The sequence below is a fragment of the Mugil cephalus genome, chromosome 12, assembly GCF_022458985.1.
Source record: "Mugil cephalus isolate CIBA_MC_2020 chromosome 12, CIBA_Mcephalus_1.1, whole genome shotgun sequence".
Classification (NCBI taxonomy): domain Eukaryota; kingdom Metazoa; phylum Chordata; class Actinopteri; order Mugiliformes; family Mugilidae; genus Mugil; species Mugil cephalus.
In genome coordinates this window covers 23,784,265-23,803,251 of record NC_061781.1, presented here as the reverse complement: position 1 = coordinate 23,803,251, position 18,987 = coordinate 23,784,265, and the positions used below count along the sequence as shown (strand labels likewise).

At 42.0% G+C, this 18,987-nt stretch overlaps 1 protein-coding gene across 2 annotated transcripts; it reads left to right on the top strand.

Annotated features, from left to right (window-relative positions):
• The first annotated feature begins 9,068 nt into the window (after positions 1-9,068).
• On the top strand, positions 9,069-15,660 carry tent5c (terminal nucleotidyltransferase 5C). 2 transcript variants are annotated; one of them, XM_047601745.1, is made up of 2 exons: positions 9,069-9,425; positions 10,749-15,660. In XM_047601745.1, exon 2 carries the CDS (start codon positions 10,769-10,771, stop codon positions 11,906-11,908), a length of 1,140 nt encoding a protein of 379 aa, XP_047457701.1. In that variant the 5' UTR covers positions 9,069-9,425; positions 10,749-10,768; the 3' UTR covers positions 11,909-15,660. The 2 variants fall into 2 exon arrangements, with proteins under 2 accessions (XP_047457701.1, XP_047457700.1); XM_047601744.1 differs by having other exon boundaries at positions 9,069-9,430.
• Positions 15,661-18,987: the final 3,327 nt, after the last annotated feature.

Genomic DNA, 18,987 nt, shown 5'->3' with positions numbered 1-18,987 from the left:
AAAACTGTAGAATCAGATTCATCGCATCATCCTAGCTTCCTCGCTAATAACAGCTCTTCCTGTTTCTCCTTTTGAATGGTGAATACAGACTACTGCCACCTGCTGGTATGGAGAGTTATTTCCCACGTTCCCAGCTGGTCTTTTTTGGTGACTTCAACTTTTTTGGCCCAGACACAGTTGGCCTTTCATTGCTGTTAGTTCTTTAATGTCATTTTGTTGTGTTTGGGCCTTTAAAGTGATGTAAAGCCTGTGTCAATGACCAGAATCTCAACGTAAACCTTGAGAATTTCTTTTTACCTGATATTCAGAGTTTCCCCTTGTTGAGATTCTTTGATGATTGGTAGTAAAAATCCTAATGAGCAACCTGTTTCCATTGTGCTCCTGATTCTAAAAATAGAGGAATGAATGGAGAGCTCGAACATCTGCCTCTGCTGTCCAGACACTCACTCTGGTTATTGGAAAAACTGATAGTTTGGGAGTAGCTGAAGTAAACACAGACAGACTCCTCTTCTTAAACACTGGTAACGTTACACCGAATCAAGATCCACATTTCAAGCTGAATTTATTCTCTGGAGATTTCGTTCAGTCTCATTAGAGATCCCAGTTTAACGGTTCACTTGGAAGGAAATGCTCTACATTTCTGTATAAAAACGACTAAAAAACACCCCTAGATTTTCACACAGATCCTGAAAGTAGACATGAAATAAACAGTAAACTGAAATATTATACGTGTGCATTTGTTTTTTTATTGTCCTTGTTTAGATGAATGATGAATCTGGGCCGATCACACCAATGAATTCTGAATTATACCATTATATTAGAACAGTTGTTTTTCCAGTTTTGCTGACAACACTGAATTCATTTAGTAGAAGAGGATGACTAACAATGACTAACGTGCTTTCAATGTCGACGCCTGGTCCTGGTTTGTTTAGACTTATATAGACTTCACTGATACTCCAAGATAAAGTGTTAGGTCACAGTAGCGCAGTTGCACATAAAAAAAAAGTAAACAAAATTAATAAATTGTTAAATAATCAAATAATAAATAATTACATTATTAAAAATATTTATTAAAAATAAATAATTAAATTATATTAAATGAATGGGATTAATCAAGAAATAATAGACATGGCGATATATCTAAATTAAAGCACAGTTGTAGTAAATAATGTAGCAAAATGCAAAATAAATATTTGAAAAAATTACAATTTAATGTACATACCTGAAAAGAAGTGGGTGGAAATAAATATATATATATTAAATTTAAAATTTAAATTAATATGCAAAAACAATGTTTTGCTGCCTCCATGTTTTCCCCTATTGTTTTTATCACGTGTGGGGAAAAAATACTCTCGTTTTCTGGGTTGTTGTAGTTTCGGTAGAAAACTCTATATCTCTTATAGACAGACGCTGAAGCTAGATCTTTGGACAGCCAAGACATTTCCTCCTCTTTTCAGACCATTCTAATAAATTCCAGATTACAGTCAGTTTCAATCCCTCGCTCCACAGTTTTCTTAGGCCCTAAAATGTCTTTTTATTCTTTTGCACGCAACATATTTTATTTATCTGGGGAAGTGACTCCGTAGGGGGGAATAAATCATCATCTTCTGGAGTGAAGGCTGAAGTGGAAATTTTCTCCGTTCATGTGCAGACTGGAACATCGTGACCAGGACAAACACATTCACGGGGCAGAATCTGACCTTAAGATTGAAGTTCGATCAATGTGTACCAAACAATGAGCCTAAAGACTGGACGGCCGAGTGATGTCAGGGGCCTTTTAACTGCCCCACTGAGTCATTCTGCAAATATTAATCGTGTGTTCTCGTCAGTGGATGCAGTGGAAGCTTTAATGGCGCTATGATGTTTGTCGACCTGTTTGCCTGCACGGGTAAACACGTGCATCGAGATACATGCAAATCAATCCAGGTTGTGTGTTTAATGCCGAGCACACACTGACTCACTCCTCAGGAGGCGTTAAAGAGAAGCAGGTAACACCTACACACCTCCCCACCCTGCTCCTGTTCAATAACCACCAGCGATAACACTGAGGCCCCATTAGCTCCATTGATGCTGGATATGTTCATAGTCAGGAGGCAGATGGCTCGACACAAACAGACAAAATAACAAACAGCCAGGACACGCAGGGACGAGGAGGGAGGGGCCTCGTAGTAACATGGGGTTAATATGAGTATCCAGCTTTTATAATAACAACAGCCACATAAAGTAATAAAAGTATGGTAGGTAGGTAGGTAGGTAGGTAGGTAGGTAGGTAGGTGGAAAGGAAGGAAGGAAGGTAGTTAGCTAGCCAGGTAGGTAGGTAGGTAGGTATGTATGTAGGTAGGTAGGAAGGTAGGTAGGTGGAAAAGAAGGAAGGAAGGTAGCTAGCTAGCCAGGTAGGTAGGTAGGTAGGTATGTATGTAGGTAGGTAGGTAGGTAGGTCGGTGAAAAAGAAGGAAGGAAGGTAGCTAGCTAGCCAGGTAGGTAGGTAAGTTGAAAGGAAGGAAAGAAGGTAGCTAGCTAGCCAGGTAGGTAGGTAGGTAGGTAGGCCGGTAGGTAAGTAGATATTAGGTGCAAAGGAAGGAAGGTAGCTAGCTAGCCTGGTAGGTAGGTGGAAAGGAAGGAAGGAAAGTAACTAGCTAGCCAGGTAGGTAGATAGGTAGGAAGGAAGGAAGGAAGGAAGGAAGGAAGGAAGGAAGGAAGGAAGGAAGGAAGGAAGAAAGGAAGGAAGGAAGGAAACTAGCTAGCCAGGTAGGTAGGTAGGTAGGTAGGTAGGTGGGTCGGTGAAAAGGAAGGAAGGAAGGTAGCTAGCTAGCCAGGTAGGTAGGTAGGTAGGTAAGTTGAAAGGAAGGAAGGAAAGTAGCTAGCTAGCCAGGTAGGTAGGTAGGTAGGTAGGTAGGTAGGTAGGTAGGCAGGTAGGTAGGTAGGTAGGTAGGTAGGTAGGTAGGTAGGTAGGTAGGTAGGTAGGCAGGTAGGTGGAAAGGAAGGAAGGAAGGAAGGAAGGAAGGAAGGAAGGAAGGAAGGAAGGAAGGAAGGAAGGAAGGTGGTTGGATTAGATGGGAAGGAGGGAAAGTAAATCATGGGTCTGCTCATACAGATAAAACCTGGAGACACGAACACAACAACAGAGAGAAAAATAAATAAATAAGTTAACATTAAAAACTAGTTATAGGCCTAAATCTTAAGACAAGTACAGTTACTAAAATGAATAAAAATAAATAAAATGATATCACGACTAACTCTTAATGAGCTTTTTGAGCCGTTGGATGCTCCTCATGCAGAGCAACGACTGAGCATCAAAATGAAAAGTGAATCCTGGGCCACCACTTGAGGTCACCAGCCTCGTGTAGCAACAGCAGCAACATCTTTACAAAGAAAAAAGGATTCTGCCTCAGGATTAACCTTCATTACAACCGAGATCTTTATAGTGATCAGGAATACCCCCATCAGCCACAACATTATGACCACTGACAGGAGAAGTGACTGACCATCTTTTGACAATTCAAAATTCATCTGGGAAACTTTTGGACCTGGCATTCATTCATGTGGATGTTACTTAAACATGTAGCCCCCACCTAGACCAGACCAGACCAGACCAGACCAGACCAGACACCCCCACCACCTCATAGCAATGACACTCATTGACACAAAAACACTTTAAGAACAACTCAAAAACATGAAAAACAGCACAAAGTGTCGACCTGGCCTCCAAATTCACTCGATCCCAAACTGATCAAGTATCTGTGGGATGATCCACAGAGGCCCCTCCCCTCAGGCACGAGGGAGACCTACTCAATATTGGCCATAATGTTATGGCTGATAGGTCATAATGTTATGGCGGATAGGTGTAAAACCTAAATTGTTGTATGTTACACTGAACTCTTGCTGCTATGAATCTTCCTGACATGAGAAACTTATACAAACTGTTGAAGCCATTAAAATAATAACCTCATCCTTATGCTCTTTAACCGTTACAGTAGATTTACAGTCATATTTTCTACAGACTTTCCGGTCGAACGATCTTTTTTTATCATTATTATTTTATTTTTACTTTCTGCTTTGCAAGGATTAAGATTTAATACCTAAAATGGAAATGTCTCTGCTGCAGCCGGGGCCGTCCACATACCTTTGTTTACTTTCAGCGTGCTTATGGTTTGGTTCAGGCCTCCTGCAGTTAAACAAAATGGATTTAACGTATGCGATAAAGCTACATGATCCATGTCTAACAAGCACACTGAGCTCAGACTAGAGTGTCCCTGCCATAAATAATCCAGCGTTGTGTGAGCGTGCAGACTGTTTCAAAGCTCCGTGAGGAAAATCTTTCCAAATCACACACTATTACACAGTGTTTTACTAAGTTATCAGCTTCAAACTTTGCTCAACAGCTTGGATCATACTTTTTCCTATTCTGATATGACAGCTCCTCTGTGCTCGAAGCCAACTCCGTGAGGAAAACATGTGTGTGAGTGGAATATATTGACTGGACCTTAACCCCATTCAGTATTTCTTGAATTGAATGTGATCCAGAAGTTTTCATGTAGCATCACTGTTAATGTTCTTATGACTCAGTTGAGGGAAATACCCGCAGCCACTTTCCAAACTGTAGTGGAGAGTCTGAAATCAGCCAAGTACTTAGAGAATTAAGAATAGATAGTAGAAAAAAAAGAATGTTTTAGTCATGGCTGCATAATTTACACTAATCAGGGTCAGTCTGGGGCTGTTCTGTGGTGTCTGGTGTTGGTGGGGGTCTTTGAGGGGAGGGGCCTCCCTCTGTGGATCATCCCACAGACTCTTGATCAGTTTGGGATCGAGTTAATTTGGAGGCCAGGTCAACATCTTCATGTTTTTCTTCTTGAGTTGTTCCTAAAGGGTTTTTGTGTGTGTGTCAGGCTGCATCCTGCTGGGAATAGCTGCTGCTATCATTGCTATGGGGTGTCTGGTCTGGTCTGGTCTGGTCTGGTCTGGTCTGGTCTAGTCTAGTCTGGTCTGGTCTGGTCTAGTCTAGTCTGGTCTGGTCTGATCTGGTCTGGTCTGGTCTGGTCCAGGTGGGTGCTACAAGTCCAGGTAACATCCACATGAATGAAATGCTTCCCTTCATAAGGTAGCTAGCTAGATAGGTAGGTAGGTGGAAAGCAAGGAAAGGAAGGAAGGTAGCTAGCTAGCCAGGTAGGTAGGTGGACAGGAAGGAAGGAAGGTAGCTATGTAGCCATTAGGTAGGTAGGTAGGTAGGTAGGTAGGTAGGTAGGTAGGTAGGTGGGTAGGTAGGTGGAAAGGAAGGAGGAAAGGTAGCTAGCTAGCCAGGTAGGTAGGTAGGTAGGTAAGTAGGAAGGAAGGAAGGAAGGAAGGAAGGAAGGAAGGAAGGAAGGAAGGAAGGAAGGAAGGAAGGAAGGAAGGAAGGAAGTTGAGAGTCTGAAATCAGCCAAGTACTTAGAGAATAGCTGCTGCTATCATTGCTCTGGGGTGTCTGGTCTGGTCTGGTCTGGTCTGGTCTGGTCTGGTCTAGTCTAGTCTAGTCTGGTCTGGTCTGATCTGGTCTGGTCTGGTCTGGTCTAGTCTAGTTTAGTCTGGTCTGGTCTGATCTGGTCTGGTCTGGTCTGGTCTGGTCTAGTCTAGTCTGGTCTGGTCTGGTCTGGTCTGGTCTGGTCTGGTCTAGTCTAGTCTGGTCTGGTCTGGTCTGATCTGGTCTGGTCTGGTCTGGTCTGGTCCAGGTGGGTGCTACAAGTCCAGGTAACATCCACATGAATGAAATGCTTCCCTTCATAAGGTAGCTAGCTAGGTAGGTAGGTAGGTAGGTGGAAAGCAAGGAAAGGAAGGAAGGTAGCTAGCTAGCCAGGTAGGTAGGTAGGTGGACAGGAAGGAAGGAAGGTAGCTATCTAGCCATTAGGTAGGTAGGTAGGTAGGTAGGTAGGTGGAAAGGAAGGAGGAAAGGTAGCTAGCTAGCCAGGTAGATAGGTAGGTAGGTAGGTGGAAAGGAAGGAGGAAAGGTAGCTAGCTAGCCAGGTAGGTAGGTAAGTAGGTAGGTAGGAAGGAAGGAAGGAAGGAAGGAAGGAAGGAAGGAAGGAAGGAAGGAAGGAGGGAAGGAAGGAAGGAAGGAAGGAAGGAAGGAAGGTAGTGGAGAGTCTGAAATCAGCCAAGTACTTAGAGAATAGCTGCTGCTATCATTGCTATGGGGTGTCTGGTCTGGTCTGGTCTGGTCTGGTCTAGTCTAGTCTAGTCTAGTCTGGTCTGGTCTGGTCTGATCTGGTCTGGTCTGGTCTAGTCTAGTCTAGGTGGGTGCTACAAGTCCAGGTAACATCCACATGAATGAAAATCTACCCTTCAGAACGGTGAATTGTCACAATATGGTTTAAATGTTATTTACTTCTTTTGTCATTTGGTCATAATGTTGTGGCTGATCTCTCTGATTGGAAGATGTCGTCCGTCTACTTATAAAATAAATCCCCTAAACTTTGTCCCAGCATCCCGCAAAATGTGAGTCCGAAAGGAGACACAGGACAGGGATCGAATGTCTGAAAGTTTGCACGTGTTGTTCTTAGTTTATCTTCTCATTGAAATGACAACTTTGTGACTTTAAATCACACTCCTGAAGCTCTGATCCTTTTACCTTTCACCAATGACCCACCTGAGGTTAGGTGCATTCTGATGATGTTAGCTCTTCAGGGCGAGTCGTGCGACTCTGACTTTATTTGACACACTTGACTATACTACTGAACAGTAATCCAAATGAGTAAGAACTAAATTTCAGAGATACATTGTTGTGGTAAAAACTTCTCTTAATTACTAACTGCTGTTTCGACTGTGCAGTGCACCAGTTAATTTCCTTAAACTTCAAAGCGTTTACGTGCGTTGGACAATATTTGTGGTTGTGTTGGTTGGAGAAACTCGTGGTTTACTGTATGATGGGGCAACCACACACCTGATACTGGGTGACATGTGGGGAACATTTGTGCTGCAATACCAGCAGTGACCACTGGGGAATATTAGTCAGTGTGGGACCATTTGGGAATATTTCATGTGGTGTATCCAGTTGATACAACTACAACCATCACTTAACAGTGGAACAACCAAAACTTAACAGCCTAAATGTTATTACCAACGTCTATCGGCCTGTTAATGGCGAAAATAAGACATTTACTTCAACACATGACGTCCGCCCCATAGGGTCACATCTTCCCTCTGATGTAGCAAACATGGCGCCCATGGTTTGAGTTGGCCAGACTCTCTCTAATACACGGCTCTGATCCAACTCTTAACGCGCCCACGCGACCATCCCACTCAGGTCTCTGGTTCAGAGGTCAAAGGTCAGAATAGATCCAGACAGCTCACCAAACACCGGGAGGCCGTTTTTTTTTAACAAAACATCTGGTCTGAGGCGGACAAGAAACAGAAACCCACTGAAATCACAGAAAAGGTGGAGAAAGTGTAGAAAAATAATATAAGGATGTTAAGGATATATGGATTTTTGATATGTGCTAGTCAGAAAATGGTTTCAGCTAACCTTCAATGGAGTTTTATTAATTTACATACAACATTTAGACCTGGATCAGAGTGGAAAAATCCACTAATTTAATCTGCATTTAGCATTCTGCATCACCAGCTGATGCTCTAAACTTTACCCCAGAACTTGTAGGTGTTTCCTGTTTGATTTGCAATGACAGGATAGAAATGTTTTCTGCAGATTTCCATTTAATGACGGGGTCAAAATGACATGCAGAAACAAGGAATCCCCCTTCTCATCTACGAGTTTTCTCACCACACAGCTCAGGCTTCACGCTCTCCACTGGAGGTTTCACTGTAACTCCTGGTTTCCTCATCACCAAGAGAAAAATGATGAAGGACATTTTTTTTTTCTTTTTTTTTTGTAAAGGAAGTGAATCGCAAGAGAAATCTGCTCCTTGTGACTACAACTCTACTCACCTCTCAACTCATAAGGTCATATCTGGTTTTAAATATAGATCAGAAATAGCTGTTAATTCCTGTTTTTGTTTTTGCAAATTTTTATGTTGTTGCTAATGTTCACGTTCATTTTATAATCTTAGCAATTATATTATATTATTTTACTTTTTTTTTTTTTTGCAATTTTAATTCCCATTCCACAAAATTATTCATATTGTTCTATTTTCCTCTGTATATTCTCCAGAGTGCTGATATTTGTTCTCCAGAATAGGATCATCTTTCCAATGAAAAATGCTGTTACTCTAGCCCTACTGCAGTTTGCCCAACTGTGCATTTGTGTGTGTGTGTGTGCGGCAGTGATGGGTTTACAGTGGGATTTTTGTGTGTGTGTTCCAGTGAAGTGACTTTCTTCCACAGAAATCTAAGTCATCCCAGTTGCATTGTCTTCTGTCTAGCAGATGCGCAACCATGAACAGATGGGTTGTATCTTATTCCCCCTGTTAAACACACTTCAATATTCATATTATTTTTTAAAAAAATGTTTTTTTGCTGTTAAGGAAAGTGGCATTTTATTGTTATTAAAGTAATTTTATCACTTTCTCTCTTGTTTGCCTTTGCATTTTTATTACTTTTATTATTTTTTGTCAGGTTTTTTTTTCTTTTTCACTTTGTGCTCTTATGTGTTATTTCTACTCATGTGGAGTTTGGAGTTCATTTGGAGTTTTTTTTTTAATCTACTGACAGATTTACTTTATGTTTGCTGAGGGATGACTACTGTTCTTATTTGCAATGCTTCACAGATTACTGATTACTGAATTGTGAGTTGGTGTTAGGGGAGGAGTGGGAGGTTTAAGCAAAGATAAGATAGGCAGCGATGTATAACTGAGAAAAAAAAGTTCAATAAAATAATATGAAATATAAACTTTTTTATATGAAACGTACTATACAAATAAAACGATCGATTGATTAATTTACCGACTGATTGATTGATTTTTAAACCAGGTGTAACATCAACATAACAGCTTCGTTTGAATGTCGATGGCGCATGCGCAGTCGGCCTCAAAGAGTGCCGGCTGCCTGGAGATGCTCCTGGTTACTTGGCAACGCAAAAACCTCGCCGGCCAATCAGAGGCTTCGCTCGGCGCATTCACATACACTCAAACTGGACGATTTATATATATATATATTCTTTTACAACCACAGTGAAAGTTGCTCGTTTGCGTAGAGTCGTAGAAAAAAAAATGTTTTGTTTTAAATATACAGGTCTATTTGGATTATACCGCGCCGTGAAACTGTAAAACGCTCGCCACGCAGAGACGAAGCGGGGGACTGTGTCGTGCCACGGCTGAGTACGCGTCTCGGTGGGTCGTACTTCGGCTTTAAAACTGGCGTGCGTTCAGGGAGGAGTGTGGTTTAAACGCTGACTTTTATGGTGCTCCAGTGTCTCTCTGTCTCGGCCAGTGGATTATGTGTGAGGACAACCTAACATCTCTTCTTTTTACTCTTTGAATGCTGCCACCAGCACTCGTTTGGTAATGTATGTACAGCTTTTTGTTCATGTTTCTTTTTTGCGTGTGTTTGTTTGTTTTTAATCAGGCAATTTTTTTTTTGTTTTCAAGCTGCGCAGTTGCTAAAGTTTGAAGTTTGCCAAAGCGTGGACGCTATCGATACGAAAAAACAAAAAAAACAAAACGTGACACCAGTTAGTATATTGTTGGTATATTTTAAACGTTAAAAAAAAACTTCGACAGCAGTTAATAATATTAATATATTTTAAACGTAAGACGCAGATTATTTTTATTCTATATTTTTTTTTTCGTGTGTCTCGCTTACAACTCTTATTATTTATTTAATGTTCGGTTCGTGTTTTAACGGTTTGTTAACAGTTAAATGCACGGAATGCGGGGGCAGTGTCGTCGTAGTTTTTTTTTTTTTTTTTTTTTAATTTATATGGGGGGTGGGTGGGTGGTGTAAATTAACAAATTATCAGCTGTATCACATAATTGGCGTTAATGCGTTAAACGGGTTTAGTTATTTTAGACGCACTTTACTTTTCCCTTTTTTTTAAAAGCTATCTCGATGTTTGCCTCTGAACGGTTCTGGAACGAGAGCGTGGCTCGTGCGGTGTGAGCTGTTCTAGAATCCTCACGCGCTCTGTCCCTTTTTTTTTATTGTACTGTGTGAGCGCGAGCAGGTTGTCTCGTGTGCTCCCACATTCTTTCTGTGCGCGTGCTGACCGCTGTTTTTTATCGATTTATTTATATTTTTGCTTACACTGTATTTTATTTTAATAGATATTACTTTTATTTTAATTTAATTTTAGACTTATTTCATTTTTATTTTACTTTTTAATTGTGGTTCTTAAGAGTGCAAAGGGTTCTTAAGAGGACTTTTACGTGCAACTAAGCTACTGTGACTAAGCAATTTCACCCCTTGTGGATCATTAAAGCGTATCAAAGTCTAAAAAAAGAAAGATAAAATAAGATTAGTAAGTAAAATATACACTACCAGTCAAAAGTTTGGATACAATCTCATTCAGTTTAATGACAAGGTGTGTCCACACCTTTGACTGGTAGTGTAGGTAATAAATAAGTAAAATAAAATGGAAAATATTGTAAGCAAAAACTTGCCATATGAGCAAATGTTCAAGACATTGAGACGGGAGAATATATAGTATATACATAGGGATGTTGGTCAGGTGCAGTAGTGTCCATTAACATGGATGGCATGAAGTTTATCTGTTACAGAAAGGTGAGCTGTTGTACAGCTCAATACTTAATAACTAAATAGATTATTAAATCTGTTAAAATTGTATGTTAACTAACCTTTTTTTCTTTTCCGTCCTGCCATCTTAGTTGTTCTGAACTTTTGAGTCATGGATAACAAGGAGGAATCGCAGAGTGTCCTGACCTGGGAGCAGGTGAGCCGGCTGGACGAGGTCCTCACCGAGGTGGTGCCCGTCCACGGGCGGGGCAACTTCCCCACGTTAGAGGTGCAGCTGAAGACTATTGTGGCGCGGGTGCGCTCCCGCCTGGAGCTGAGCGGCATCAAGGTGAAGGACGTGCGGCTGAACGGCTCCACCGCCAGCCACGTGCTGGTGCAGGACATCGGCTGGAGCTACAAGGACCTGGACGTCATCTTCAAGGTGGACCTGCCGCACGAGGCGGAGTTCAGGCTCATCAAGGACGTCGTGCTGGGCACCCTGCTGGAGTTTCTCCCCGAGGGCGTGAACAAGGAGAAAATCACACCCATGACTTTGAAGGAGGCTTACGTCCAAAAGCTGGTGAAGGTCAGCACCGAGCAGGACCGCTGGAGCCTCATCTCCCTCTCCAACAACAACGGCCGCAACGTGGAGCTGAAGTTTGTGGACTCGATACGTCGGCAGTTTGAGTTCAGCGTGGACTCCTTTCAGATCGTCCTGGACTCCATGCTCTCCCACTACGACAGGCCGAAGGCGTCCTTGTCTCAGGCCTCTCACCCCGTCGTCGGCGCCGAGAGCGTGTACGGGGACTTCAACGTGGCGCTCGGCCACCTCAGGGACAAGCTGATCGCCACCAAGCGGCCCGAGGAGATCCGCGGCGGCGGCCTGCTGAAGTACTGCAACCTGCTGGTGCGGGACTTTCGGCCGGCCAACGAGGAGGAGTTCAAGGGCCTGGAGCGGTACATGTGTTCGCGCTTTTTCATTGACTTTCCCGACATCGGCGAGCAGCAGCGCAAGGTGGAGGCCTACCTCCAGAGCCACTTCATCGGCGAGGAGAAGAGCAAGTACGAGTACCTCACGATCCTGCGGCGGGTGGTCAACGAGAGCACGGTGTGCCTCATGGGCCACGAGCGCCGGCAGACCCTCCACCTCATCTCGCTCATGGCCTTCCGGGTCCTGGCGGAGCAGAACGCCATCCCGGACGCGTCCTGCGTCACCTGCTACTACCAGCCGGCGCCGTATGTCCGAGACCACAACTTCAGCAACTACTACGTGGCCAACCAGAACATTCCAACATGGCTGCCATGTAACTGACACGGACATACACGCAGGAGGACGTACGGAGGGCGTCGCTGCTGCAGCCGCCGCCGCCGCCGCTGCTTTTCGAGCGAGAGAGAGAGAGGAAATAAATAAAAAGAAATTTCTCCCCAAAAATTGAATATGGAGGCAATAAATGCTATGTTCCTCTCAAGGCACAATTATATTTAAGTGGACAAGTGTTTTGCTTTTGTTTTTTTTGTTTTTGGAATCCTTTCTCATTCCTTATCTACAGACGTGTCGAGGTCATTGAATAGAAAGTGATATTTTTAAGTGTTATTTAGATTTATTATTTCTTTCCTCATGTTTAGTTGTTTCCATGTTTATCATCCTTATTCTTAATGGAGTTGTGTTTTGTGCCTTTAGCCTCCAGGTTTACCCCCTCCAGTGCTTTGAGTATAGGCTGTTTTTTTTGAAGGGAGGAAGCAAGAAGAGCGATAGCCTTAAGTTTGGTTTTCTCCTTGATTTAGGAAAATTAAATTTAAAAAAAAAAAATTAAAAAAATGTCAAAAGTGAGAACAAAAAAACAGAAAATAATGGAAAAATTGGTATTAAGAGGGAATGGGTATTAAAATAGAAAGATGGAGGCCCCCAAAAAAAGCAGATCACCGGTGTTAAAACATTTACTGGGTGGGAAGAAAGTTACACTAATAACTTTTGGTCACGAGAGAAATTATTGGGAAGAGTCAGTTTGTTTTAATTCATTTTGACACATGTACACGTGTCCCCAATGTGCCAGCAGTGCCTGTGATTTGCGAACAATGTAAGAAGAGAGCATGTGTTATTATTATTATTATTATTTTTTTTTTTTTCCACTGTGAATTTCAAGTGTAGCTGACCCTCTCCTCCCACTCCCAAACCCCGGGTTACTCAGCCATGTGCTCCTCAGTGGAAAACCCGCTGTCGTCAGACGGATTTGGGCTCTTTTGCTTTTTTAAGTCACTTCCAAACAGGCTCTCGCTTGGTGACCTCCAGATGTCACGTTGTTGTTGGCGGGGGGAGGGGGGGGGAGGACACAGGCCTGCTGAGGGGAATGTGTCTGGCGAGGAGTCCTGGAGTTGACAGGCCAACTTCCCTTCCCTTAAAAGGAGCAGCACATGGGGACGGCCGGCAGGGTTGTCCCTTTTACAACCATTGCAGGCTCGACGGCAGCTCTGGAACGGGATCCTCCTCCTCCTCCTCCTCCTCCTCCTCCTCCTCCTCTGGATCTTACTGTCTATAATTATCCTGTTGAGGTGGTACCTTCAGGAGCCCCCCCCGCCACCTTACACTTCCTGTTACGCTGGGATTCATACAGCGTTTAAAACCCCTTTTGTGGTCATGGAGAAGAAAGACATCATGTCTCCTCCGTGGGGGGGACACCACTCCCCCTCTTCAGACTTTGATTTATCGGTGACGGAGAAGCCCCCCTACAGAACGTTTCTATTTCCAACCACACCTATTATTAGCAGCTCATTTGAACCCTTGCAGAGCGGCATTGCAGGGAGGTGATCTAAGCTCTGCTTGTCATCCCTTCCCTTTCTGGGGGGGGGGACGGGGGACGCTGGCCTCTCTCTCGGCTCTCTGAAGACTGATTCCTGCTCGAGTCTCGTGTTGGTAGCAGATAACCGGGAGACGCCTCTTATCTGGCTGCTTCACAGCGGCGATTAGGAAGCTGAGGACGGTCGGCTCAGCCTCTTCTTCTGCGCGTCACATCTGGGGGGGTTTGTTTTTCCTCGGCTGCTCCACTTTTTTTTATAATCAAGCTGCCAATAGTATTTTTTTAACAACCAAGCGAGGGTGCTACACGTCGTCTTTCTCTGGACCAAAGCGTGCTTTACTACCAGCAACTCAAGCAATCAAGTGCCTGTTGTCTTTTTGGAGAATTAATCTTTTTTTTTTTTTTTTTTTTTTAAGAAAGGCTTTTTAATGGTGATCAGGAGGGATCGGTTCAGATCAAAGGTTAAACTGTGTTAATACCAAACCACCATCACTGCATTAGGAACTAGTTTATGGGACAATACAAACATTATTTTGGTTTGATTTTGAAATTTGAGTTCTTATTTTTTTATTGTTTTTCCCCTTAGTAGTTAGTTTTTTTTTATTTATTTTGTTTCCCACTCCTTTAAAACCCATCATTCCTTTCAGTCTCCTCCTTTGTCTTTTCCTACATGTTTTCTCCATCCTCCCCGAATGCTTTTTTTTTTTTTTTTTTAAACCTAACTCAACCTTTTCTTGTCTACCTTTTTTTTGAATTAGTTTTTGAATTAGTTTTTCTGGCCAAATACAAACCAAAGCAATACCTGAAGTGCACTGAAGAGCTGCTGGAGTGTCACCCAGCAGAGACCCCCCCCCACCCCAACCACCCCAAACCCCCCCATACTAACAGAAGCACTTTAGAGAGGCCTTGTTTTACTCCAACCACCTGAGAGGAATGTAAATAAGCTACGCTGTCAATCGGTGGGCGGGAGTTGAGCTGGTTCTCAGGGACATAAAGAGTTTTTGAGGACTGTTTTTTGCTATTTTTTTTTTCCCTTTTATATTATTTTGGTTCAATGAATTGGTTTAATCGAGACGCCGCCTCCTCCTCCTCCTTCACCTTCATCTGGTGCCTTTTCTACTCTGTATTAATCGTGACTCTTCTCAGCCAGACTGGATGTTTTGAAGGTGGATGTTGGAGGCAGATTTCAGCTCTACTACACCCTGAAGGTTTTTTTTTTTTTTTTTATCTGGGGGAAACCTTATCATTACTCGTGTGGTGGCTACGCCCCCTCCCAGGTTTATCACCAGTCCTCCCAGCCCCAGAGTCCACAACACAGGGGACAAACATCTGTCTTTGTGTCCTTTTTGGGTAACGATAAATTGGATCATGGGTTTTCTTGTTGGCGGCGCTCGTAACAGTTTATGATCGACGCCAAAGAAAATGCACAGAAACAAAACTGTTGCGTTTTCTCGTTGGTAATTGTAGTTTTATTTTCATTTATTTTTTGCGCCCATGATCATGAGTTCACGGTTATTGTGTGTGGGGGGGTTTAATGACGACTGATGACATTTACCTTTACCATCAGAGGTCAGAGTTCAGGCTTGATCCCTTTATTTGTGGTCTCTTTGTGATGTGGGTCGTGGGGGGGGGGGACAAATCAAGAGGATGAAGTGTTAAATATTATTTTCAGACCCCTACTTTTCTTTCTTTCTGCTGTAAACGTGTCAGTGTTACACTCTCACCTCGCCTTTAGTCGCCTCACTCTGTTTGAGCGTTTGTTTTTTTCCTTCAGTGACGCCTGTAGACGTGTCTTTTCCTAGAGGGGGGGTGCAGAGGAATCTTCAGATTAGGTATTTAGTGGTTCAGCTTGTCTAAAAAAAAAAAAAAAAAAAAGTACAAGTCTTACACCAGAGGAATGTGATTATATGAAGAGTTGTGAATATTATTTTTTTGCAGCAGATTTTTGTTTACGTGTGTGTGTGTGTGTGTGTGTTTGTGTGAAGGGATGCCTGTGGTAAGTTTGAAAACAAACAAAAAAAAAAAGAGTGTGGGGGAAAATATATGAAATTTGTCGCACTATATATATATATATTTTTGAAATAGTTAATGCAAAAAGAGCTTTTTTTGTCAGCTTTGTGATTGTGACAATGACTTTGATGGTTACAACCATTATACTATTTCATTTTTCAGCACTTTTACCTCACTTGAGTTTTTCCTTTTGAATGGAAATGTACATCAGGAAAATGTGTTTGAAGAGGAAATAATGAATAAAGAGTATGAAATGCAACGTTGGCCTCCGGTGTTTGATTGGAATTGGTTTTGAAATGAAGTTTTTTATCAACTAAAAACCTAAAACCAACTAAAATGATATATTTTTTTTAACTTCATATTAAAAGCAGGTTAAATCTTCACGTTAAAGACGTAAAAACAAAAGAGTTGCACTCGTTTTTCCAAAACATTAGGTTCAATAATGCACTGAATCCTCCTTCAAGGTTCTTCTAATGTTTATTTTAACTTTAAACTTCAACAAAAATGTAGTAGTTCAATGCAACACGTACACAATGATGATGTACGAATATGTTCTAGACTTTGTCACATTTCTTTAGAAACTTGACCCCAAACCTTTTTCAAGATTCAGTGTTTCTTTATTTTTATGTTTTCACATTTTGTGGGATCATTCTAAAGTATAACTCACTATTTATTTAACAGATACTTTCTTTTTACGTAAAATCTTATTTCTAATCACACAATCTTCGTAGAGATTAGATTATGTGATTAAGTCTGTTGATGTGATTCATTCTAAGCCCATTATCACCAGAAGTTTATTTTTATCCATCTCTGAGGAGCTCAGGCTGGTGTTTACTCTACATGGGACAGACATGCTAAGAAAGAATGAAGAGAAACCATCAAATTTAGACTTTACATGGTCGTTAGAAGCTTCTCATAAAGCTCTCAGCGTTAGCGTAGTTTATTTAGACTTATTTAGCTACATTTATCATAACCAGGACATTAACACCTACCGACCTGTCAAATGCCAATAGCCACTTTGACTGTCTGAATTTTATATGCTTTTTTTAATTGTAGTTTTCACTACAACTCCCATGAGCACTGTGTGCACACCATGTTTGCTCATTGGTCCATTCCTGACTGATGTCAGCGTAGTCAGGTGTTCTGTGTTCAGTGGAGAGATGATGTGGAGGCATTAAGGTGTCAGAAAACGCAGGATGTGGAGACAAAGATAAAGAAAAAGAAAACTAGAACACGACTCCCCTGAACCCTCGATTCTGATTGTTATTCCATGGTTGATAATTTCTCGATGGACGTCCGCTGCCCCTGGCAACCAACACCCAACATTAACTCGGTTTAATAACTAGGAAAATGGACTGTTTTTCCGAATGTAACGTGTAATTTGTTTGCAGAGGACAAAACACTGGACACACGGCTGGAGAATAACACGGATGTGCACGGAAAAGAAGAAGAAAGGAAAAGAGCACGGAAAAGGTAAGAGAGGCACAAATAAATCTCTTTGTATCAAACTAATCGGAGCAGAATACTTGATAATGACCTGAAGTGTTAAACAAATGTCATTTACATTTTTTAAAATTTCCCCAATGCTGATATATTGTGTATTTTCCCGTCGTTGATATCAGGTCCATTTATAACCAGGAGAACTGATTCCATGTTAATGTTCATATGGATCATTGTTGAGTCCAATTGTCCATTTGCTAATGATGGTTCTTTTAAGACTTTCTGCAGGATTAATAAACAAATAACCCAAAACTTTTCCAGGCTGCGTTTGATAATATTCACCTTTTAGATTCACCACTGACACTGTTGAGTTTTCCTTCCATCTCTGACCTCCCTGAATTCCTGACTCTAGTCTTGTGGGCACCTCGATGTGGATTTTAACCAGAGATGTTTTCCGTCTCCATCACTGGGGATGTGGTTAGCGGGGGGAGATCCGTCAGCTCAGCACTGGGAGCTTTAAATCCTGACGTGAGTCCAGTGGAAAGCACTCGTCCCCCCTGCCAGAGGGTTTTTATTGAGTAATAACAGCCTGGACCTTGTGTTTCTGAAGGCGCTGCTCTTTAGCAGCGCTTTCAAATCAAGTCAGTGCTCATGACTAGACATGAGGAGGATTTTTTTTTAAAATGTTCTGTGTGTCTGCTCGTATATTTTCTGATGTCACCATATTTTTCCACTTCACCCGGAAGCTTCCTGCAGCCCTGAGTCACGACTGTGCCATTCATAAAACGCAGCGACTTATCTGAAGGCGGTGACTCACTGCAGTGATCTGCCCTCAACAACCTCATTTTCCATCTCCCTCCGTCCTCCTGCTGCTGATGCTGCTTTATAGGTACTATTACCCTTTCATTTTTTTTTATATAGCCCTGACTCCTTTCCTCCTCCTCCTCCTCCTCCTCCTCCTCCTTGTTTTCCTCTTCTTCTTCTTCCCCCAAACATTTGTGAACAAAGCTGCAAAAATGTCCAACAACTCTTTATCTTTAATTCTCTGGAATTCCCTCTATGTCTTTTTTACAAATGTGTGTTCGATCCTTGAACTGCAGCACACACAAAAAAAAAAAAGTCAGAGTTTCTTTAGCGACGCTGCAGCTGGACCACAAACCTGAAAGTTGCCTTATTCCCGCAACAGCGAGTTATTAACATCACTTGCAAAGCAGCACCTGTCACCTCTCAGCTGCTTCATCCAGCCACGCTTTCCCATCTCAGGTTTGTTTTTCATGAAACCGGTTTTCAGAACCGCAGGATTACGACTTTTTTTTCGTTTTTTTGTTTATTTTTTATGAGCCGTGACATAACCTGTGATAATCTGTGTTCTTTATTCGCATTTTAACACCAAAAAAGCAAAGACTCGTTGCGAGGATTTCCTGACATAACAGCATCTTCAGGTTTCAGTGCTGTTATTTTTAAGTGTGAAAGTAGTTGTTATTGTAATTTAACATATCCTGAAACTTAAAAACCATAAACTTTGTGCGTGACTTTTTAAAGAATGAGACATTATATAATCCTGTGTTGCTTTAGTTCTTTCACTTTACTAGTAAATGGAAACTTAACTGCAGCTCTGTCCGTTTTTTCCTCGATAATTCACACAAAGTTTTCGTTAGAAATCCATTTTTATGGAAGAAAAGCAAAAATAACTTCTAGCTCAAGATAATCAAGACTCCGGATCATTTAACCGAAACAATCTGTTGTGGTTAACCCCTGAAGACGACACCAGAACAAACAATCCCAGTAACATTCCCACAACTGCGAGGCCAAAAGGAACAACCTTGAACTCTGGGGATGTGGATTCTGAGATACACTGAGTCTCTTTGTCTACGTCGTCAGGCTAAATGAAAAACCCCATCTACCCAATCCCAATAAAAACCAGCCTTTAAATTAGCAAGTCATTAAAAAACGGTTTCTCTGCTTCAACTCCAGCAATGCTAACCCGCATTTACAATCTAGCATGTGGGACATAGTTTGCCTCCAGCTAAGCCCCGCCCCTCAAAATACGTCACGCTGTTTACAAACTATGAAGGCGTCTATATGGAAACCTGGAAACTGGCTTGATTTCTAACACAGCAGCTTTTTTTTCTGTGACCTGATGACT

Bases quoted from the DNA above. Each gene is read 5' to 3' on its own strand.
- tent5c (XM_047601745.1), top strand. From the start codon at position 10,769: ATGGATAACAAGGAGGAATCGCAGAGTGTCCTGACCTGGGAGCAGGTG.